At 40.8% G+C, this 25,259-nt stretch overlaps 1 protein-coding gene across 4 annotated transcripts in view; it reads left to right on the top strand.

Moving 5' to 3' along the window:
• Positions 1–345: 345 nt before the first annotated feature.
• cdin1 (CDAN1 interacting nuclease 1) overlaps positions 346–25,259 on the top strand; it is a 165,719-nt gene continuing 140,805 nt past the window's right edge. For all 4 annotated transcript variants that reach the window (XM_059955833.1, XM_059955814.1, XM_059955842.1 and 1 more), the window contains exon 1: positions 346–544. In XM_059955833.1, coding sequence (XP_059811816.1) covers positions 444–544 — 101 coding nt within the window. In that variant the 5' untranslated portion in view covers positions 346–443. The remainder of the gene's footprint in view (positions 545–25,259) is intronic.

Raw genomic sequence — 25,259 nt, 5'->3', positions numbered from 1 at the left:
GAGGGGAAACAAGAGTTAATGTGTCAGAACTCCGGTTTTCAGCTGCTTTGCCTGACTGATCCAGACCACCGGATCAACATTTTGATTTAATGCTTCACAAACTCACTGGCTATGAAAAAAGTCCCGAGATCGGAAAAGAAACATTATAAATCTATATTTTTAACATCCACACGGTATATATTTTAAAAATTTCTCCTCGTATCCGTCAACTGCTTATTACCATGGACGTTTGCTAGAGCGTCTCCAAGGCTACTGGGTGATTGACCAATGATAGCGCTGTTTGCTTTTTAGTACTTGAGGTTAGCGGCGATATTGTAGCCAATCAGATGCTGCGTTGCTGTTGTCCCGTGGAAGATTCGGTCTTCCGCGGCGGGAAAGTTTTGAGCCGAAGCCGGGCCTGTGTTGGTTTGGTAGATTGAAACGGTGTTAGGTTCGCTGTTGGGATGATCCTTAGTAAGGCGGAGTATGCTGAGATAGCCAAGTATCTGGAACGGCTGCGGCCCAACAGGCAGAGCTTGAAAATGTTGACGAAACAGTTCTCCAGGTAAGAGGTAGAGACAAGTAACATAACTGAAAACTGGGAGAAAAGGGCTTAGAATTCTCATACATGCATCACATTGCAACGAGGTGTCTCTGAGTACGATCAGTTTCTACACACACCAAAACCCCTTGTCTGAAATGCTTTGGGTTGGAAGTATTTCAGATTTTGGAATGTAGTATTAGGATCGTCACAATTTATACATGTATTGATGTAGCTGTTCATTGTGTTAAGATTTTCAGCAGCGATGATCTTGCCACTCATTCCACAGTTCTCTGCTGCTTGGTGATCAGCAGATGTTTTATCACCACAAATCTTTAAAACAATTAATGCCATACCTTTTCTTAAATTTTTGCAACAGGTCTGCTAAATATTCACAATCACTTTAAATTTTCAGTTTGTTGTGATAGATCTTTACTTGTTTCATGATCAGCATACCGTTAAGTGGCATATGTTCACCCAGATGCTGATGAATCCACTTTTTCAAGATACGGTTGAGATCTTTATTTTTTTACTTTATAAAGTGTTTTTCTATTTTTCATTAACTTCCATTCCTTACATATGTGAGGTCACTTCTCAGAACTGTCTGGTGCACAGAGAAATGTGTGTCGCTTTGAAAATTTCCCAGCGCCTTGTGGAATTTTTCATTTGTGATGTCATGTCAGTGCACAAAATATAAAGTTTCCATCAGACACAATCTCTGATGTCCCAGTTTCAAACTTCTGCGAATCCACATCTCACACAATCTCTCATATCCCAGTTTCAAACTCCTGAGAGTCCACATTTCACACAATCTCTCATTTCCCGTTTCAAACTCCTGAAGTGCCCATTCCGCACAACCTCTCACATCCCACTTTCAAACTCTTGGGAGTCCACATCACACACAACCTCTCACATCCCAGTTTCAAACTCCTGGGAGTCCACATTTCACACAATCTCTAATTTCCCTTTTCAAACTCCTGCGAGTGCCCATTCCACACAACCACGCACATCACAGTTTCAAACTCTTGTGAGTCCCCATCACAGACTATCTCTCATGACCCAGTTTCAATCTCCTGGGAGTCCACATCTCACACAATCTCTCATGTCCACGTTTTGAAACACCTGGAAGTGTACACCAGATGCAATCTCTCATGTCCCAGTTTTAAACTCCAGGGCGTCCACATGACACACAACCTCTCAAGTCCCATTTTCAAACCCCTGGGTGTTCACACCACACACAACATCTCATGGTCCTAGTTTGAAACCACTGTGTGTTCACGTCACACACTATCTCTCTTGTCCCAGTTTCAAACTCCTGGGAGTGTACATCACACACAATCTCTCATGTCCCAGTTTTAAACTCCTGGGAGTCCACAACTCATACAATCTCTCATGTCCCAGTTTCAAACACCTGGGAGTCCACAACTCACACAATCTCCCACTTCCCAGTTTCAATCTCGCGGGCGTACACTTCACACACAAACTCTCATGTCCCAGTTTCCGACTCCTGGGAGTCCTCATCACACACAATCTATGACGTCCCAGTTTCAAACTCCTGGGAGTGTCCATCACACACAATATCTCACGTCAAAGTTTCAAACTCCTGGGTATGTAGTTCACACACAATCTCTGATGTCAACCTGTTTGAGCAAAAGTGCACAAAAATACTGGACGAACTCAGTAATTTAGGCAGCATCTATACACAGGAGTAAACAGTCAACATTGTGAGCTGAGACCTTTCTTCAGGACTGTAAAGGAAGGAGTCAGAACCCTTGAAAGAATAAAAGCTAAGCAAATTTAATCCTTTCCCTCCCCCATGTTCTTGTTCTGGCTTTTGCTCCCTTCCTTTCCAGTCCCGATGAAGGGTCTCAGCCCAAAATGTCACCATTTACTCCTTCAGCATTTTATGCATGCTGCTCAAGATTTCCAGCATCAGAATCTCCTGTGTTTATGATACACATAGAGGTGATCTCTTTTAGGTCATTGAGCTGAATTTCTACTTTTCTTCAGAGCGGAATCCTTTAACTTCTCTCTGACAATTCAGAATTCCATCAGTCCTGCACTAGTAGACTTAAAAGAGAGAAGTAGAAGATGCTGGATTAGAAAGAGAATGGAGAAAATCTTAGCAGAACAAATAGTTAATGACAAAAAAGTTGGTGAAAGCTAGAACACTAAAGTGTTTGGAAGACAGCTCTGGCCCAGGGAATAGGTTTTAAAAACAAAAGGAATAATTCACTTGAAATGGAGAAGGAACAATTTTGCCAGGTAGGTGATAGGCTTAACCAGATTGGGGGAGAGGGGTGTGGAATGGAGGAGAGATGGAACAGGCAGAGGAAAGGTGAACAAAAAATAAATAAACATTTGAGGATAAATGAGTCTGCGTTTGAGGAGAACACCTGTGGTGTCATTTTATTCAAATATGTGTTCCAAGCACATACCTCCATGCCATTACACCCTCCTCCCCCCCCCCACACACTAAATTCTTTCTCTACTATATCAATAACTGCATAAGTTGTGCTTTCTCCATTTGTGGAACAAATAACTTAACACTCCTATTACTAATATAACTGTCAGTTTGACTAGTGGTGTAATCTAGTGGAAGACAGCCCTCAGCCTGGCCAAACTTAAGAAATCTAGTTTGGGTGGATGCTACGTATTGTGTCCCCGTTACAAATCAGAACTCCCAAAATAACAAGCAGTGCACAATATGTCAAACGATTTAGCTTTATATGGTTAGTAAAGAAACAAAAACAAGAAAAGGGCCCATTCTCATGAAACAGTCTAATGTGCAATGTTGGAGCTCATGGTTCAGTCCGCTGGTTTCCCGTCGTCCTCCTCTGAGTGTAGTCGACCCTCGCTCCAAGTCCACTCTGTCCAGCTGTCTACCAACTCTCCGTTCGTGTCTTCTCTCCTCATCTCTCCCTGACAAAAGACTGCAAAATCCCTGCTCCCAGACTCACAAGAAAGAACAACATCCCTCTCATTGGATAGCCCCACATTCCAAAGTCCCATAATATCTCGTTATAACCCTGACGTTGCTGCTACAGAGAAACCATTGCGTTAGCAGTGAAATCTTACAGAGCATTACACTCTTCCCCCACCAAATTCAGTCATGTCCTCATGACATTGAGATAATTCGCTAACCCTTCCTGCAAAACACGAAGTCCAATCCAGGTGCAAAAGGCAGTGACATAGCTCCCCAACACGGTAGGGGTCACTCTCTGTTCCCCTGGTGCTATGTAGGCCAGCATATCCAGTGGTCTCCTAATTCTCTGAGACCTCCCCACCCCCCTCTTCAGGTTCAGACATTACTGGGGATACTTCTGATCTACCTGGCGAGGCCACCCCCGACCTATCACTTGTGCCCACCTGCAACTTGGGCCCGTAGCCAAGCCCCCGCTTCATTCTTTGAAGGGTCCCATGGCAAGCCAGGCTGTCTGTAGATAGCCCCCCCCCCCCCACTTCACCTGACTCAGTGGGAGAAGGGCGGAAGTCTCTTCCTCAATCAATGGGGAGTTAGCAAAAGGCAGCATATACCACTCATACTCCGAATCAGTATCCCTCTTAGGGGTGGGGACCGGCCTAACCTCTCCTTTTGTGGGCCCTGCAGTCGCCCCACATTTCTGCAGAGTCCTCTTACTAGGTGTAGTCTCCAAGTTGGGCTCTGAGTCTACCTGCACCTCTTGTCCCGGGGGCAGCAGGTGGTTCTGATGGAGAATCTTGACAGGCCCATTCATTCCCATCCTCTGGTTTCACCAGAAAACTTGCAGCTTTGGCATTTGACTCTCCATCACATAGGGCTTAGCAGCCCAGCGGTCCACCAACTTATGTTTCCTAGGTAGCCCCAAGTTCCTTATGAGGGCAAGGTCTCCCAGCAGGAGTTGGGAGAACATCATTTTTTGATCATACCTCCTCTTATTTCCTTGATTCTGCTTGGCAGCTGTGACCCCAGCTAATTCATAAGCCCTTTTCAACTCTCTACTTATGTCAGACACATACTTCAGATAAGTCTTCGGTGGTAAGTCGCCCTCGTCAGTCCCAAAGCAAAGGTCAATGGGCAACCACGCCTTGCGCCCAAACATCAGACAGTATGGCGAGTAGCTGATAGCTTCCTTTCAGGTACTATTGTAACTGTGGACCAGATGTCAACTATGTTGACTCCACCTGCTCTTCTTGCTGATTTCCAAGGTCCTGAGCATGTCTAGCAAAGTCTGCTTAAACCTCTCGGGCTGGAGATCACCCTGCGGATGATAGGGCATGGTCCTTGACTCCAGTCATGTCCAGTAACTCATCAATGAGGCCATTCTCGAAATCCTGTCCCTGATCTCTATATATCCAACTGGAAAGGCCATAATAAATTAAATACTTATCCCATAACACTTTGGCCACCATGGTCCTTGGTAGGAAAAGCCTGAGCATATCCGGTGTAGTGGTCTATGATGACGAAAACGTTCACCATGTTGCTGGCATCGGGTTCTATTGACAGGTAATCTGTACACACCAGGTCCAGGGACCCCGCACTCTGCAAGTGGGACAAGGGAGCTGCCCGCAAAGGCAGCGTCATATGCATCGAATGTATGACTTGCAGTATTCTTCGACCTCCAACTTCACTCAGGGCCAGTAAAACCGGTCTCTGAGCAATCCATAGGTGTTTTCAGCCCCCAAGTGTCTAGAATCATCATGAAGTGACTTCAGTGCAATTCTCTGATACTTCTCCAGCAGAACCAGACGGTAGTGCCGAGGCTGGTCCGGGGGTGACGTGACCAAGTAGGATCTGGTTTCGCAACTTCAACCAAGGTCATTCTCTCAGTACTGGAGGCATCGCCAAGTGTTTCGTCTTCTCTGCCTGAGCCATGTCTCAGTTTTTGATCGCTGACCAAATGATACTGATGCCCGGGTCATCTCGCTGAGCAGCTGCCACTTCCTCAGACCTCAAATCCAGCAGCTGATTTGACTTCAGAGCAGTCAGGTTACAGTAAACTTGGGGAATGATGTCATCAGAAGCTTCTAATTGATCCATATTGATCCATAAAAAGCCCCTCCTTTCCCTCTGTCTTCACGGTGATGGCAAACTGACACATGGCCCTCACCCCCAGGACAGGAACGCTCTCCCACTTCTCATCCTTGACCAGTCCCTCATGTGCCTGTTGGGACAAAGCATCAACATTCCTGCTTCCTGGCCAGTACTTCAGGCTGAAATCATAGACAGACAATGCTGCCAACCACTAATGGCCTGTGGCATCCAGTTTCACTGAGGTCAGGATATAAGTTAGGGAGTTGTCTGTTCTCACCTCAAACTTGGCCCTGTAGAGGTAGTTACTCAGCTTATCCACCACTGCCCATTTCAACACCAGAAATTTCAACATGTGTGTGGGATAGTTTTTCACAAAGGGCAACAGACTCTGGCTGAAAAATGCAATGGGCCTCAACCCAGTGCCCTGATCCTAATATAGGACGTCCCCAAGCCCTCTTGGCTGGCATCCGTGTGCAGTACATACGGCGATTGGGAGTCCGCAAAAGCCAGCACCAGGTTCAGCCTGGTTCAGCAGCTCCATCAGTGATCGAAAGGCCTCCTCACATTTTTCATCCCACCTTGGTCCAAACGGTCAACATATTTCTAGCGGCTTATTCTAGGGGAAGACAGCCTTGGCCTGGCCAAACTTAAGAAACCTTGTTTGGGTAGATGCTGCACGATGTGTCCACTGTTACAAATCAATACCCCGAAATAACAAACAGTACACAATATGCGATTAAGCTTTATAATTCTTGATTTGACTATATGGTTAGCAAAGAAACAAAAAACAAGAAAAGGGCCCATTCTCATGAAACAGTCTAACGTGCAACATTGGAGCTCACGGTTCAGTCCACTGGTTTCCCGTCAACCTGCTCCGAGCATAGCCAACCCTCGGACCCTCGCTCCAAGTCCACTCTGGAGTTGGTGGTCTACCAACTCCATTTGCGTCTCGTCTCATCTCTCCCCGGCAAAAGACTGCAAAATCCCTGCTCTCAGACACACGAAAGAAAAACATCCCTCTCATTGGATAGCCCCACGTTCCAAAGCCCCGCTATCTCCAGTCATAACCCAAACATTGCTGCTATAAACCTTACAGCGCGTTGCACTAACAATTTATTCTCTAATTCATGTGGACTATCTCTGACACTACTTTTTCTGTAAAGACAGACTAGCCACTGACATCTTCTGTAAACCCACTGACTCCCACAGCTAATCTCATCCTGCCTCCGAAAGGGGTACCTTTTTTTCCCCCGGATCTGCATCTGTTCTCAAGATTTTGGCTTCTGAAATGTCCTGCTTCCTCTTTATACATGGCTTCTCTGCCACAGATGTTGGAGCCTTCACATGCGTATCTTTCATTCCTCACACATCAGTTCTCATCTCACCCCACTTCCCTGGACAGAAATGTGACAGAATTTCCTTGCTGCTACTTTCACCACACCAGCCTCTGTATCCAACATATCATCCTTTGCTATTTCTGTCAGCTACAATATGATAATACCAGTCTGTAACTTCTCTCTCGCCCTCCTGGTGACTCCACTTTCTTCTAGCTGCATGTCATTTTACTCTCCCACATACACTTGTTGTCCTCAAATTTTGTCCATTGCTCTGGTGATTATTACAGTATCTCATATTCTGCACCAATAACTTCCAACTCAGTGGTGTGAACATTGAATTTTCCAATTTGACATTTTAAGGAAAGGATATGAAAGTGAAGAGACTGACATTGTCAGATGGGGGTTCACTGAAGTACATTAGGAAAAGCAGCTGAACCAAATGATGCTCCAAAATGTTAATAGTTATCTCATACAAATATGCACAGTTTGGAGAAACTGGTTATAATGAGGTGTAGGCCCTCTGTTGATCGGGGCCTACCACAGATGTTGGTTACTAGCTGTTTATGCAAGCCAGGAAAGTACAATATGAAGGGTCCAGGCAGCAAGCTTCTCATCTCCACGCAGTTGATGAATCCAAAGGAACAGCAGAGAGTTGACGCCCATGGCATCGCAGTAATTGCCAGTCACCATTGAACTCAATGTAGAGCTGCCGTTGGGACTCCAGCTCTTGATTTTTTCCTCAGGTTTACTCTCGAACCTTTCCCGATGAATGGGTATAGCCACAAGGCAGCAAGAGGTTTGAGATCAAAATTTCCTTTTCCAGATGAGCTGCCAACTGTAGCTGACAAGCTCCATCTGCCTGATGATGGACCCGCCTAGATATATACATGGAAACAATGGAAATATGTATATTAAACTATAAAAAATTGAAGCAGAAATAAATCATTTGATCCCTTTTGCTTCCTCTACCATTCAATAAAATCAGTTAAATTACTTCCAAGCCATTTTTCCACACCCCCTAGCTCTTGATTCTATTAATATTCAAAATTATAATAATCTGTTATGAATATCCTCATTCCTCTTGAGAGATTTGCAATTCTTTGGGTGAAGAAGTTTGTTCTCATTTCTATCCTGAATGGCTGATACTTTATTTTGAGACTGTGGCACCTGGTTTTAGACAATCTAGCCAGGGTAAGTGTCATCCCTGTTTATGTTGAGCCTTGTGCAAATGTTGCATGTTGTAATGAGATCACCTCTTGTTTTCTATACTCAAGAGTGTAGACTGTTTAATCTCTTAGGCTCTCAGAAACATAGGAATAAGCATAAATAAAGCATTTGAGCCCAGAACCTGTTCCTTGTGAGACAAACTATTCATCCCCTCACCTGTCCCTCACCATCCTAAAAATAAATATAGTGAACTTTTGTTACACTCTCTCTATCACCTGCATATTCTTCCTAAGGCAGAGACCAAAACTGCATACAATATATCTGGTGTATGTTCAGTAAGAAATTTTTGCTCTTGTAAAGCAAGTCACACGGATGGGCAACAAAAACAATAAACCTATCACTGAATAGATGTAAGAAATTGAAAGGTGGAAAGAATCTATCAAACACTTTAGAAAAAGCTTTGAGCAAATGAATGGAAAGCAAATAAGATAACAGTGGAAAAAGATAACAATGTAAAAAAGGAGGAATACAAAATAAAACAAATGAGAGATGTCAAGTAGAAAGAAGACTGTGCAGGATAAAAATAGGTCACTTCTCTGGTTGTAGAATTTGGCCAGTTAAAATAGCTCAGTTATGCTATGTAATAAAATACATTGTTGTAGAAGTGACAAGATATATATGGGAATTAAATCAGTCACCTTACTTAGCAGAAGGTTTAATATTACTAGCAAATGTTGGAAAATTGTTTTGATTCACTCAGCAGTACATTAAAAGAAACTAAATTATATACACACACACAACAAAAAAAATAAGTGGTGCAAAAAGAGAGGAAAATTAGTGGTGTTCATGGGTTCACTGTCCATACAGAGGGGAAGAAGTTGTTCCTGAAACATTGAGTGTGTGTCTTTAGACTCCTGTACCATATTGATGGTGGCAATGAGAAGAGGGCATGTCCTAGGTGTGAGGGTCTTTAATGATGGATACTGCCTTTTCAAAACATTATGATTTAGGGTGTTCTCGATGCTGGGGAGGCACTTGCCTGTAATGGAGCTGGCTGAGTTTAAAAACTTCCTGCAGCTTTTTCTGATCCTGTGCTGTGGCCCCTCCATACCAGACATTGATGCAAGCAGTAAGAATGCTCTCCACAGTACATTTGTCAAAATTATTGGTGACATACCAAGTCTCCTCAGACTCCTAATGAACGATAACCATTGTTGTGCCTTCTTTCTAATTCATGAATATGCTGGGCCTAGGTTAGATCTTCAGAGATACTGACGTATCAACATCTTCAGAGATATTGATTATGGAGTTAAGCTCCTCAAGTGCCTGCCTGACGTTGGTCTGAGGTGGAATGTACACTGCTACCAGGATGATGGTGGAAAAAAAGGACGATGTTTAACTGCTAGGTGTTCCAGATTGGGTGAGCAGGGCTGAGACCGAATCGTCAAGTCTTTGAACCATGTTCATCATAAACATACTCTCCTCTGATTTTAAAAGAATGAGCAGTCCTGTCTTTGCAGAGAACGGTGAAGCCTTTGAGTTACAGTGCAGTGCTGTGTCTGAAGTGGCGAGGGATAGCCATATTTCTGTGAAGCAAAGTGGACTGCAGCACAGAATTCATTGTGAAAAGCTGTTTCTCCCCTCTCCTGCCATTAATTTAAAGTATAAGTTGGAAGAATGCTACATCTGCTTCACATTAGACATACACAATTAAAACTGAGTGGATAAACTGAACTAGAATTTCAAGTATTGTACATCCAGCAGCACTTAGATCCACAGTGATGACGGGTTTTGAGAGGTTGGTGATGAAACATAACAACCCCTGCCTGAGAAGTGACTTGGATCCACTCCACAATTTGCCTACTGGCACAGCAGGTCCACAGCGAATGCCATATCATTGGCTCTTCACTCAACCCTGGAACAGATGGACAGTAAAGATGCATACATCAGAATACTTGTTATAGACTATAGATCAGCATTCAGTACTATCATTCCCTCAAAATTAGTCAGTAAGCTTCAAGATCTTGGGCTAATTTTCTGCTTGTGCAATTGGGTCTTCAATTTCTTCACTTGCAGACCCCAGTCAATTTGGATTGGCAACAACATCTCCTCCACAATCTCCCGTCAGCACAGACGCTGCTCAAGGATATGTGCTAAACCCGCTGCTCTATTTGCTTTACATTTATGACTGTGTGGCTTAGCATAGCACCAATGCAATATTTAAGTTTGCTGATGACACTACAATTGTAGGCCGAATCAAAGCTGGCTACGATTCAGCATATGGGAGGGAGATTGAAAATCTGGCTGAGTGGTGCCACAACAACAACCTCTTACTCAATATCAGCAGCTTGGTCTTGACTTCAGAAAGAGGAAACCAGAAGTCCGTGAGCTGGTCTTCATTGGGGGACCAGATGTGGAAAGGGACAGCAACTTTAAATTCCTTTGTGTTATTATTTTGAAGGACCTGTCCTGAGCCCAGCACAAAAGTGCAATTACGAGGAAAGCATGTCAGCGCTTCTGACTCTCTTAGAAGTTTGTGAAGATTTGGCATGACATCTAAAACTTTGACAATCTTCTATAGATGTGTGGTGGAGAGTATATTGACTGGCTACATGCAGCTTGCTATGGAAACACCAATACCCTTAAGTGGAAAATCCTACAAAAAAATAGTGGATAGGGCCCAGTCCATCTTGGATAAAGCCCTCCCCACTATTGAGCACATCTACGCGAAGCATTGTCACAGGAAAGCAGCATCCATGATTAGTGACCCCCATCACCCGGGACATGCTCTCTTCTCGCTGCATCAGGACTCGCAGCTCTAGGTTCAGGAACAGTTAGTACCCCTCAGCATCCGGCTCTTCAACCAGAGAGGATAATTTCACTCAACTTCACTCGCTCCAAAACTGAACTGTTCCCTCAAATTTTCAAGGACTCTTCATCTTGTGTTCTTGATATTTGTTGCTTATTTATTATTATATCATTATTTGTTTATTTTCTTTCTTGTGTTTGCAGTTTGTTGTTTTTTTGCACTTTGGTTGTCTGCCCTGTTGATTTGGTCTTTCATCGATTCTGTTATGGTTGTTGGATTCATTAAATATGCCTGCAATTAAATGAATCTCAGGCTTCTATATGAAGACATATATGTACTTTGATAATGAAATTGCTTTGAACTTTATATTACAAAATTCTGAAGAGCTTCAATAACAAATCTGGACGTGCACTAACATTTATACATTCATTGTTTGCTTTTAAAACCTGAGAGCTAGAGTTGTATTTGTTCTGTTTAGTACTTTTTCAGTGTGAAGAAGACTAGCCAAAAATAAAATTTCAAATTTTTCATTCAGATTTATATACTTTTATACCAAAGTTATGTGTGTCTGCTTTGTAGTTGGACAACACAATAGGAGATCTCAGGTTCAGATTCACTTACTATCAAGTGTACATTAAAACATGCAGCGAAATGTTTTGTTTATGTTAACAACCAATGCAACCTAAAGATATGTTGGGAGCAGCCCACAAGTGTCACACATTCTGGTGCCAACATAGCAAGCCCACAAGTTCAGCAAATCGACAGCAACAAAATAAGTCCCTTGACTGTCTCTCCCACCAGCAGATTCACACAGACAGGCCTCCAAACCCAGGAAAGGCTGCCACCAGGCTTTGCACCTCTAGTCCCTCGCAGACTTAGATGTTGGGCCAGTTACTTCCAGACCCACCAGTTTGGGTCAGTTCATCAACCTGGGGGAGGAAGAGGGGTCATCCTGGCTCACACTGGAAAACTTGCAGATGTCAGGCTTCTTGGCTTGGAGGATGCACCGACCCAGGTGCTTTGAAGATAGGGCCTCGACTTCTGGACTTGGGTTCTTTGACCTTTGGTATTGACCTGGGGACTCGCTGATCACATGACTTAGAAATCCAGGTGTCGAACTCTGGATCTCCAACTCTGGGACTCACCAACTTGAGAGTCACCAGTCTTCATCCAATAGGCCCGCTGATCTGGCATCTGTCCATGGGATCACTGGCCTTCTACCATGGAACACTCTGACCTGTACTCTAGCTCCTGCCCTTGTCTTTTCATGTATTAACCCTGAGCCTTTAAACTCTAATTCTCTTCATCCATGTCCCTAAAACCTAACTCCCCATACTGCCTCAAAAGCCATCTCTACAAACCTAAAAAATCTACTGCCTGAGCCACAAACTAGACGGACAATGCTGCTCAGCACCATCTTGATGGTTCCTGTACTGGTGTTTTGAAAAGGCTTTCCATCAATTGTAGAGATGTACAGCACAGAAACAGGTCCTTGGGCTCATTGTGTCCACTCCCGACTTTTTACCTTTTCCCCCCATTGTGCCAAGATTCAGAGAAAAATGTGTATGGCATACTGTTTATGCAGATTATATCATTGCACAGCACATTGAGCTAGAATAAAGTAAAACAATAACAATGCTAAATAATGTGTAAAAGCTACCAAAAAAGTGCAGTGCAGGTAAACGAAAAGTGCAAGATCATAATAAAGTAGATTGTGAGGCAAAGAGTTCATCTGATCATGCAAGAAGTCCATTCAAGTGTCTGATAATGGTGGGATAGAAGCTGTCTCTGATCCTGGTGGTACATGCTTTCAGACTTTTGTATCTGCCCGATGGGAGAAGAGAGTATGTTTGGGGTGGGTGGGGTCTTTGATTATGCTGGCTGTTTTACTGAGACAATGAGACATATAGATAGTGTCCATAAAGGGGAGGTTGATTCTCATGGCAGTTAACTCCTCATTCTTAATACTGACTTGTACCAGATTTTGCATGTACCTCTCCATGAAATCACTGTCTTCCATATTCACCTTGGTCAATACTGATGGTAAGGTCATTTAGGACCTTCCTATATTGTCTAATTTTACACATAGATTACCTGTTTGTTATTCAAGGGGACTACTCTCCCTGGCTAACTTCTTGCTCCTGATATACCTGCAGGATTTATTAAGATTCTCTTTACTGTAGGTTATCAAGGATATTTCATGGCTCATTTTTGCCTTTTTTATGTTCTCTCCTATAAACCTAGAAGACTCTTCAAAAGACTTTCTGGAATCCATTTTCCTTTTCCTGCCATATGTTTCCCATTTCTTGGTCATATCTGAAAAAGATGGTGCCAGCGACCACAGGCAACATTCTGTAGATGGTCCATGAAACTTTTCCTTTCGCTTCTTATACTTGTTTTTCTTTTAAATGTAATTCTGGTATTGTTGGAGCCTGTGATTGGGTTTTTGAGCTGACTGAGCAATCTGGTGTTTTGCTATCTCTGAGAAGGTTCCAGAATGCGAGTGACCTCAAGGCCAAGAAGCGAGCCCATGATCAAATCCATTTCTTGCCAATATCACTGATTAAAGCGTTGAGGAAGGGGATTACACAAGGTAAACAAGTGTTCGGTGCAGTCTACCAGCTTCGAGCTTGCTGCTGCCAGAGGAAGGTGTCTCTGTGTGACAATCTATCTCTTTCCCTTGATGCTGTCTGAGGACTTTACCAAAAGTTCTGGGTGTGCAGTTTGGAGTTTGTTCTGTAGTTCCTGGTTGCTCCTTTTTCTGTTACTATTTTGAGCGACTTTGCATCCGGGCAGCATGCAGATAATGAACATTGAGCTGAACTGAATATAGACAGTTTCGATAATGTGTTTTATTTTCTGCATTTTTGCTCGTTCTCTCATTGCCATTTGCGCGATTTGTGTTTTTTTTTTTTTGCAGATGGGGGAGGGTTGATGCTCTTTTTCTTCAAAAGGGTTCCAAGGTTTTCTTTGTTTCCTGGCTGTCTGTGGAGGAGGCAAATTTTAGGGTTGTATACTTCATGTATACTTTGGTAATAATGTACTTTGAATGCTTTGAACTTTAAGCATCCTTTGTCATCCAAGGTTCCCTAATTGTGCCAGCTTTGCCTTTCACTCTTACCAGAATGCACTGGCAGTAAACTTACTAATTTACTTCTTAAAAAATCCCCCACAGAGAGTAATCCTGACATTATGACCCTTGGTGCTTTTTAACCTGCTGCCTAATTCTCTGAACTCACTTTGCAGGACATCATTCATTTTTCCAAATGCAAAATTTTCCTTTTCAATATGCATCCTCACATTTAAATTAATAATGATTTTCATAATCCTCTCAAACAGAGTACTCAGGATAATAGCTGCATATTATTTTGTGGGGAAAACACATTTTTTGCTTCTGATCTTAAATCTGAGTCTAGTTATTATCAACCTTCTTAGTAGTGAAAGCCAATTTTCCTAATTTACTAATCAAAACAATTTTATTCTTAGTACTTAATCACTCTGCAACCTTTCCTAGGAACAATCTTACTTTCCTCACCATATATGTGAAGTTCTTCTTCATCCAAAGTCTTTATGAATTGTTGTGCACTGCCAACTTGAAAGGATGCCCAATTGTCGATCTATTGTTTAGAAAAAAATTAAGTCTTTAAAGAGAGTCCAGTTGTGATTTCTTTGACATTGAGTCTGGTGCTGTGGCTCAGAAGAGCAGAGAGACTGCATTGTTGATAAATTCTTTAGTCAGAGGAACAGAGATGAAGTTCTGTGGGTGTGTTAAGGACACCCGGATGGTATGTTTGCTCCCTAGTGCCAGGATCAAGGATGTCTCAGACAGTGTCCATGGCATTCTCAAGGGTGTGGGTGAGCAGCTGGAAGTCTTGGTACATATTGGCACTGATGACATAGGTAGACAAGGTAAAGGGGTGCTGAAGAGTGGTTGTAGGGAGCTAGATAGAAAGCTGAGAAACAAGATCACCATCGATCTTCGGATGTCTTTTGGAGAAAGTACGACCAATACAAAAGGGATGGGTTACACCTGAACCCAAAGGGGTCTAATATCCTTTCTGGCAGGTTGGCTGAGTTGTTCGGGTGGGATTAAACGAATTTGGCAGGGGATTGGAAACTGGAGTGATAGTGCTGAAGATGAAATAGTTGGTTTACAAACGGAGGCAATGTGTAGTAAGACTCCTAGCAAGGAGAGACTGATGACTGGGCAAAATTGCAGTCAACGGGATGAGTTGCAATGTAAAAGGTGGACAAAATTGCAAAAGGTGAATATAGGCCTAAAGCTGTTTTATTTGGATGCGCACAGTATTTGGAATAAGGTTAATGAACTTGTAATAAGATTGGCATGTACGATGTAGGCATCAGTGAATCATGGCTCAAAAATGTAATAGCTGGGAGTTTAATGTCCAAGGATACACATTGTATCAAAAGGATAGGCAGGAAAGCAGAGGGGGTGCCATGGCTCTGTTGGCAAAAAATGAAATGAAATTATTAGAAAGTGGTGGCATAGGGTCAAAAAGTGTTGAATCATTGTGAATAAAGCTAAGGAACTGCAAGGGTAAAAAGACCCTGATGGGAGTTGTATACAAACCCCCAAACAGTAGTAAGGATATGATTTACAAGATACAATAGGAAATAGTAAATGCATGGCAAAAGGGTAATGTTACAATAGCCACGGGAGATTTCAATATACAGGTAGATTGGGGAAAATCAGGTTGGTGTGGGATTTCAAGAGAGAGAATTTCTAGGATGCCTATGAGATGGCTTGTTAGAGCAGCTCATGGTTGACTCCACTTGGGGATCAGCTATTCTGGTTTGGCTGCTGTGCAATGAAGGGGAATTGATTCGAGAGCTTAAGGTAAAAGAACCCTAAGGTAAAAGTGATCATAATATGATTGAATTTGCTCTGAATTTGGAGAAGGGAAGCTAAAATCAAATTATAGTATTGCAGTAAAGGAAATTACAGAGGTATGAGAGAGGAGTTGGCCAGAATTAATTGGCAAACACTGGCAGGGATGACAGCAGAGCAGCAATGTCTGGAATTTCTGGAATTAATTCGGATGACACAGGATATTTGTATATCCCAAAGAGGAGGAAGTATTCTAAAGGCAAGATGACATGACCATGGAGAAGTCAAAGTCAACATAAAAATCAAAGGGAGGGCATATAATAGAGCAAAATTTAGTGGGAAGTTAGAGGATCAGGAAGCTTTTAAAAACCAATTGAAGGCAACTTAAAAAAGTCATCAAGAAGGTAAAGTTTGAATATGAAAGTAAGCTAGCCAATAATATTAAAGAGGATACCAAAAGTTTCTTTAGATACATAAAAGTGTAAAAGGGAGGTGGGAATGGATATCGGACTGCTGGAAAACAATGCTAGAATGGTAGTAATGGGGAACAAAGAAATGGTGGATGAACTGAAAAAATATTTTGCATCAGTCTTCAGTGCAGAAGATACCAGCAGTAGGTGAAAGTTCCAGGTGTCAGGGGCCGTGAAGTTACTATTACTTGAGCGAAAGTTTTTAGAAAACTGAAAGGTCTGAAGATAGATAAGTCACCTGGACAAGATGGTGTATAAGCCAGAGTTCTGAAAGAGGTGGCTGAAGAGATTGTTGAGGCATTTAATAATGATCTTTCAAGAATCACTAGATTCTGGAGTGGTTCCAGAATACTGGAAAATTGCAAATAACAGTCCACAAAGGGACAGAGGCAGAAAAAAAGAAAATTATATAGGCCAGTTAGTCTCTCTGACCTCAGTGGTGGGAGATGTTGGAGTCAATTGTTAAGGATGTGGTTTTGGGGTACTTGGAAGGCACATGATAAAATAGGCCATAGTCAGCATGGTTTCCTCAAGAGAAAATCTTGCTTGACAAATCTGTTGGAATTCTTTGAAGAAATAACAAATAGGATAGACAGAGGAGAAATCAGGTGATGTTGTGTATTTGGATTTTCAGAAGGCCTTTGACAAGGTGCCACATATGAGACTGCTTAGCAAGCAATGAGCCCATGGTATTACAGGAAAGATTTTAGCATGGCTGATTGGCAGGAAGCAAAGAGCAGGAATAAAGGGAGCCTTTTCTGGCTGTTTGCTGGTGATTTTTGGTTCCATAGATGGCTGTGTTAGGACTGATTCTTTTTGTGTTATATATCAATGATTTGATTGATGGAATTGATGGCTTTGTTGTAAAGCTTGTAAGACGATACAATGATAGATGGGAGGTCAGGTAGTTTTGAGGACATGGGGAGGCTACAGTGGGACTTAGACAGATTAGGAGAATGTACAAAGAAGTGGCAGATGAAGTGTCTGTACACTTTGGTACAAGAAATGAAAAGGTTGACTATTTTCTAAATGAAGAGAAAATACAAAAATCTGAGGCACAAAGGGACTTCAGAGAATTCTTGGTGCAGGATTCCCTAGAAGTTCATTTGCAGGTTAAGGCCATGGTGAGGAAGGCAAATGTGATGTTAATATTCATTTCAAGAGGTTTAGAATGTTGAGATTTTATAAAACACTGGTCAGGCCTCACTTCAAGTATTGTGAACAGTTTTAGAAAGGATGTGCTGAAATGAGTTCAGATGAGGTTCACCAAAATAATTCCAGGATTAAGCGGCTTGTCATATGAAGAACATTTGATGGCTCTTGGCCTGTATTCCCTGGAATTCAGAAGAATGAGTGGTGACGTAATTGAAACCTATCGAATGGTGAAAGGCCTTGATAGAGTGGATGTGGAGAGCTGTTTCCTAATTTGGGAGAGTCAAAGACCAGATGACACAGCCTCAGAATAGAGGGACGATCTTCTAGAATAGAGGAATTTCTTTAGCCAGAGAGTAGTGAATTTGTGGAATTCTTTGCCGCAGGAAACTGTGAGGCCAAGTCGTCATGTATATCTAAGGCAGAGGTTGATAGGTTTTGATTAGGTCATGAAGAGATATGGGGAAGGGGGAGGCAGGGGATTCGGGTGGAGAGAAAAATGGATTAGCCATGATGGAATGGTGGAAATGGTGGGCCAAATAGCCAAATTCTGCTCCTGTATCTTATGGTCTTTTGGTCTTGTACTGAAATGTCCCACATTTAACATCAGAATTGTCATAACTTAGAGATAATATTTATGTTTATTGATTAGTTGGAAAAAGTACCTGGTTGTATATAATTCTAGTTTTAATGTGCAAATTGTGGCAAAATAATTAAAATTAATTTATTTAAAACTTTAGGAAAGAATGAAAACCAAGCAAGAATCTATTTATTGATGATACTACTTAGCAGCCAATGAACTGGGTTTGAATGTTTATGTTAATCCAATTTGTTAGATCCTTTTGATTAATCTTATTCCAAATATTCATCCGTTTCTATCTCTACATCAGTATGTTGTCTACTTGCAGTGAATTTGGTTTACTATGCAAATAATCTGAAGCTAGAATCTCCCCCCTTCCCCATTTAATTTTTGTTCCTCTGCCTTGGAACTGTAGACGCCCATTCTTTTGTGTATTTTTGTGTGTCAGCTCACTACCAAAATTTCCCTGCAATTGCTCCCTCCCATTTTGAATTGATGCTTAATTCACTTTTTCCACTCAAGATGCTTCTTAACATTGTTCAGGCAGATATGGTTATCCTAATGCATTTTATTCTGCAAAGCTTTTCTGAAAAGATAATTTTCAGACAATTGTGATCACTGAATGATGAACAAAACAACAGCTTTCTAACAGCTTGGGAACAGCAGTTAGTAAATTTATTGTACCGTGGAGATTCAGGCAATGCATTCCCTCTTGATACCCAACTAGCCAATATTTAAATTATTATTTTTTAGCATATTGCTAGACTTGTTAAGAACACTGTGGTAGCATAATGCTGCACTCATTACTTCTGGGAACTTCACTGAGTAGCTGAACTAAAGCATGAACTTTTTCAATCTGTGTAAATCTCTTACCTGTTCATTTACAACCAAGATTGAGACTTCACTTCTGCTTAGATTATATTAAAAAATATATAAAATGAGTGTTTTCTTATATAGTAAAGTCTGGTTAATTGAGTCACATCGGGACCAGTATTATTTGGCCTAATTAACCTGACTGCCCCAATTACCTGAAGTTTCATGGAAATAGTTAAAAAGATAGAAAAGAAAGACTAACTATAATTTAACTGAGTAACAAATTATGTATTTAAATAAAATATGGAACAAATGAGAACACTACCAATATTACTGCAGTACTTAAAAAACAGTGCATTAGTTTGCTTTACATTCCTATCCATTTACTATCCATTCTTAGCCCCTTAAAGCATTGAGGTTTAACACTTTTCCCAGTAACCAACAATTTCATTTTATCAGATCCTGACATATTTAAACAAAACAACACAGTTAATATGATCCATTGTTTTCTTTGAACCTGGTAGTATTGTTTGTGTTGTCACAAAAGGAACAATCCAGCATAGCACAATAAAAAAAAAAGGCCTGTTTCATCGACATTGTCGATAAGTTCTGCACAAGTCTTTGAAGCAAATTTGAGAGTTTTGTAGATTTCTGTGATTCTTCGCTTCAGCATCAGCGTTACCTTTCTGGCCATCTGCATTCTTGACTTTAATGTGGTGTCTACATTTCCATTGAGACAACCATCTGCTGCTTTAAAACCTTCTTAACACAGCTTCTTAGCTTGCCCTTTTGGCTTATTTTTTATACATTGATCCACTGGCACACACCTCATCCAGTTACAATGGAAATCCATTGATTGAGGATCTCTTAAATCTGGATCCTTGCATTCATGTTTTCGTTTTTGGGATGTTTCCTGTTGATCTCACGTAATGCCCATTTTTCTTGCAGATGCATCAAGTGTGGAATTGTAGATTTCAGCATTCTGGTTATCTCTGTCAGCTGACGATATGTAGTGTTAGTGGATGCTTTTTTAATTTGGTCCAGTAGGATGATTTTTTTCTGCTAGTGTCAAATCTTTGTGGCAAGGGTTTCAAAAAATTTTTCAAGTTTAGAAAAAATTATCCAAGGTCTCGGCTTTTTGAATTGGTGTCTGCTGGCACAAATATGTAACAGAACAAAAACACACACGACTACTCACTCTAAGCCCGGTGTAGTGTCTAATGGACACACAAGTGCATGTGACTAGCCAGCTCCTACCCCAATTAAACTGCATAATGTCCCAAATAAACAAAGTGAATCCCAGCTATTTTCTCGATTTTGTTTTTGTTCTTTAAGAGTTGTCCCAAATAAGTGGCTGTTTTGTCAATTATACCCCTAGATTTAAAAACACTTTCTGTTAATGAGGTATTAATTTAAACATGAATATACAGTTTTCATAGATCACTGTTAATTCTCTGTACGCCTGGTTTAGTGGAAAATAGAAGAGAATTCCACTTCCTGATGTTGCAGAGACACATTATATAACCTATATATCTTTCATGAAAAGGCTTTCTGGAATGCAGTCATCCTATCATGAAAGTAATGGGCTTGTTCCATGAGAGTATGTAAAATATTCCCTTTTCTACCTTTGTCTCCGTTAAGCCACATTCTCTACTCTGGTTTAAGCTAAGTTTTTAATTCAAAGTATAAATGGAACAAAAACAGCTAATGCCCAATGGAACGGATCAATGACATTGAGACTGTAATGAAGCCTTTTGTGTTCTACACAGAACAGTTTTGAAACTTTCATTGGGAAAAAATAGTATGAGAGGAAAGTTGTTCGATCTGACAAATACACCAATGCCAAAGTTTGTTTCTAATAATTTTGTTTGCCCCAATGTACTAGATTGCTGAATGGTCTTTTACCATTACATAACACTATAATTGAATATATATCACAACTCTTATTTATACCCCATAGGAGCTTCCTCCTGTTTTTTCATCTAACCTCCATCAGAGTCTGTTTCTCATTCATGCTAATTCAGCAATGCAGCTCTGCAGTTCAGCACAACTGCTCCTTGAGGTAGACAGTTACTCATTCTCATAAGGAAAGATGTTTCTCTTGGACTATGTAAGCAATCTATTAAGACTGAATGTTGTTTTATTTCCATTCCCAGCATTAATTCTCCTTAACTGCCTTTCAAAATGTATTGGTGAACTACTTTCTTGTACTGCTTTTGTTCTTCTTGCTATTTTCTGGCAAAGATAGTCCCACACCGTTACCGATTAGGGTGTTGATGGATTTAGATTAGATGGCAATGACAAATGACATATATATCCAAGTCAGAATGGTGTGTAACCTATTGGGAGCTAGCAGTTGATGATATTCGTAATTATTTGCTGTTCTGAATCAGTTTTGATGATGGGGGTCACAGATCTGGGTGGTGTTGCTGGTAGTAGTTCAGGTGAGTAACTGCTGTGTATTTTGTGGGTGACACACACAGCAACAATGATGTGCTGCTGATAGATAAATAAATAGTGATATTTTTAATGTACCAATTAAGAGGGTTGCTTTGCTCTGGGTGGTGTTAAGCTTTAGTGTTGAAGCTTTATAACACATTGGTCAGACCACTTTTGAAGTATTTTGAGCAGTTATGGGCCCCAGGTCTAAGGAAGGATGCGTTGGCATTGGAGTGTGGCCAGAGGAGGTGAGCAAGAATGATCCTGGGAATGAAGGGCTATGAGGAGTGTTTGATCGGTGTACTCCAGGTAAATAGTCTGTATTCTATCACACTTCTGATGCCTTGTGAGCAATGGTAAAGTTTTTGGAATGTGGGAAACCATCACTCACCACAGGGTGTCCAACTCCTGACCTACTGTTGCAGACACAGTATCAATACAGGTTATTCAATTGAAGTGCAGGTCAATGATGGTCATTAGGATATTGTTTGTGGGCTAAAGTCATTGACTATAAAGGTTTTCTCTTGCTGATTGTTGCTTGGCAACTTTGCCACCCCTTTGAATAACACTTGCCACCTATTGATCCATGCCTTCATGATGACAAGATCTTCCTAAGTGTAGACATTTGCTGAGGAGTTGCAAATTTAGTTCAGTCTTACACATTGATCTTCACTTCTGACATGACGGAAGAGATGCATTGATGCACTGAAGATGGGCAGACCGAGGGTACTGCCTAGAGAAACTCCTACTTTAATGATTGACTTTCAGCATCAATAACCAATTTCAGAAGATGAAAAAGATGCCAAAATGTAGAACAAAAATCAGAATGCTGTAAGAACTCAGTGGGTGAAGCAGCATTTATGGAAGCAAAAAGTGTAAGAATATTTTGCTTTGAGATGTTGCATCATAAAGAGGGAATGGGAAAGGTAGCCAGTATGCAACAAAATAAAGTTGAAGGGTAGAATAAAAACACAGGTGACAGGAGACCACTGGGCTGTGAGTTACCTGAAACTAGAAAATTCAGTGTTCAGACAATTTGATTGTAAGCTAGGCAAGTGAAATATGAGATGTTGTTAAGAAAGGCCTTCCTGGTGTGGATGGACGAGTAAAGAGTCTGGGGATTCATGGGTATAGATGAGCTGGTTGGCATCAGGGAACTGGAAGATCTCAAAATGCTGAGAAATACGAGAATCATTCTGGAGCTAAGTTGGAAGGGACTGGACAAGGCGAGATAGAATACAGCCCAGATATGGAAAAAAATGAATACAGTGGGCAAGAGCAGACAAAAACAATAGGTCTATCAGGGCAGTACTGTTTATGGATTCTGGGTAAACTGGCATTCCAGGTTGGGACTCTATAAAATTGGAGGCTGTGAACATGAGATCCTGATCTGATGTGATTGGTAACAATCTGGGAGATAATGGCCTGGGTTTCCATGATAGGGTCATGGTCCAGAGCACGTGACCTGTTGTTCATTGGTAGAATCATGGTCCAGATGAAGGTATGAAGAGGTGCTCGAAACTGACATCTGGCCATTGCAAAGTTAAGTGGTATGGGTAAAGTGAATATTGAGTAATAGTGTACAGATCATTAGAGTAAGTGCTGCTTGATTTGCTGTTTAATGTATGTACCTTTCATTTCTTGGTGACAATTGGGAGAATAACTGTGAGAAGTAATAAGTAAGATTAAATATGTCTTGTTTTAGTGAACAGGACATAATTGTCCAATTTTTCCACAATGTTAGGTAAATGCAAATAATGCAAGTGTAATGGAGCAGCTTGAGTAAAGAAGTGATTCATTCTGAAAACAAGTTTCAAGTGCTACAGCCAAGATATTGATCCCACAACTTATGTTGCTGTATTCATTATTCTCAGTATTTCTTGATATAAAAGTGAAACAACTTGGCTGGAAATTGGCTTCTGTAGCGATGGGGATCTCAAGAGGAAGCTGTTGTGCATCAACCAATCAGAACTTCTGACTGAACATGGTGAAGAATGCTTCTTTCTTTAACATTCAAATACATTGCCTAACAGGAGTGTGGAAGAATAGATGTTCTTTTATTTTGGTTGTATGATTTTTGCAGAAGCATGAAAAGTGAGACAGGTTCTCACAGGAATAAAATGTTGTCGATGTTTGATTCCTGCTGTTAGTTATAATAATTGTAAGCTGTTTATAATTATCAGTAAATCATAGATAATTGAAGTTTTCAAATCTGCCAATATGCTTGCTTTAAAAACTATGAGGAAAGACCCTGTCTTGAGAACTCTTCTTTACCATTTGTTTTGCGAATTGCAATGTTGGTGCTCAGAAAGAAGAAAAATAAATTAATTAAAGTTCAAGCAATGTTGTTAAATGAATAGCTAAATCAGTTGGAGAAAATCTATTGTCATCCATCGTCAGGAAAAGATTGAGTATAATCAAGGATCAAAAGTCGGCTCAGGTTTTGTGAAAGGTAGATCATATATAACTAAAATAGTGTAGTCTTTAACTGGAAGCATTGAGGTGGTGGATGGATGGGGATCAATGAATATTGCTAATTTTTGATATTTCATCAGTCCCACAAAAGAGATAACATGAATACATAATTGGTCTGCAGATACAAGGCAGTGAGTTGTACTAAGACATGTATTTTCATGTTTTTGAAATCATTGATGTGATATCTTCTGAAAATGTTGCAGTGACATCAATTGATAACTAATGCCAGCTTTGAAAATATGGAAGCAAAAAAAAGTCTGAGGTTTCTGAATTAAGTAAGGAAATTTGCAAGGTTGATGAGCAATATCTCTTCTGGGAAGACATCCCAAAGCAAAGCACTTATGATTAGAGTGACCCATGCCATATCCAGGAAAAATCTTTCAAGTGAATGTAGAATATGTGTCCATCACATGTAAATTTATTTGAGACATCCAAAGGAAAGCAGAATTTCAGATTTAAAAAAAAGGGGAGCTAATATGTAAATAAAGAACTGATATTAAACAACAGGTTTGCATGACTACTGCAACATCAGAAGAGCAGCATAGAGGCAGCTGATAGAGCTACTGCTTCTCAGCCCCAGCAACCTGGGTTCAATCCTCATTTTCAGTTTGAATGGAGTTTGAATGTTTTCTCCTATTGCTGTGGTTTCCTTGCACTTTACAAAAATGTGTGGGTTGATAAGTTAATGGGCCAATGTAAATTACCCCTAATTTAGTAGGTGGTTAGAATCGAGAAAGGGCAGGGGTTTCAGGGAGTTGTAGTTGATGGAAATGTGTGACAAATAAAATGGCATAGGTTTAGTATAAAATTGGGTACACCAAGGTTGAAGTTATCTCAATGGATCACAGGCTGTGTGACTGAACATAGCCAAAATTCTCCAACTTCTACAATGGGCATGCCTTTAAGAATAATCTTCTAAAAGTGAGTTAGAGAATGTGAAGTAGAAATCTGTCGTACAATTAGTCTCTTGGTTTTGATGAGCAGTAGGCAGCCAAGCATTCTTTACACAGTTCTGTTTTTACATCTTTTCACAAGAACAGAAATTATTGTGAATATTACTTTCCACAACAAGCTAATACTGAAGCTCTTTCCATCTGTATGTCCTCATTGGTTTAATTTTGCCTTTAATTTTAAAGTTCAGTTGAATATTTGTACTGAAGAGATTGGCATCCTTTTGCAAGTTTGCCTCATGTTGCCAATTTCAAGTCTTCGCAAATCAAGTGTTATAGCCAATTACCATGAGGACCTTCATTATTCTCCCCAGAAGTATCATTCAGCTTTAAAGTGTTGAATAATTTTATGTTCAACATCAGTATGGGAAAGCTACAGGCTCACACCAAGTTGAAGATGCAGATTGAAATATCTCATTTATTTTGCGTGAGCCAGGATAAATGTGTGTTAACTGACTTCAGTTGATCATATACAGGCCTCAGAGATGGAAAGTTATAATTTGAGGAATTGTAGCAGCTTAATGACCCTTTGGACTATATAAAATGGCATATCTGGTGGGAAAGCTAGGGAAAAAAGGGCATTTTATATAAGGCCCTCCATTGGTCAGGATCGCCCATGAATGTTGTGTCTTAGCTCTCTGCGTCGAAGTTGATATGCAAGCCAGAGCAGTACAATATGGAGAG

The sequence above is a fragment of the Hypanus sabinus genome, chromosome 2, assembly GCF_030144855.1.
Source record: "Hypanus sabinus isolate sHypSab1 chromosome 2, sHypSab1.hap1, whole genome shotgun sequence".
NCBI lineage: Eukaryota > Metazoa > Chordata > Chondrichthyes > Myliobatiformes > Dasyatidae > Hypanus > Hypanus sabinus.
Note: the sequence above shows the minus strand (reverse complement) of the source record. Positions and strands in the feature narration are given on the sequence as shown.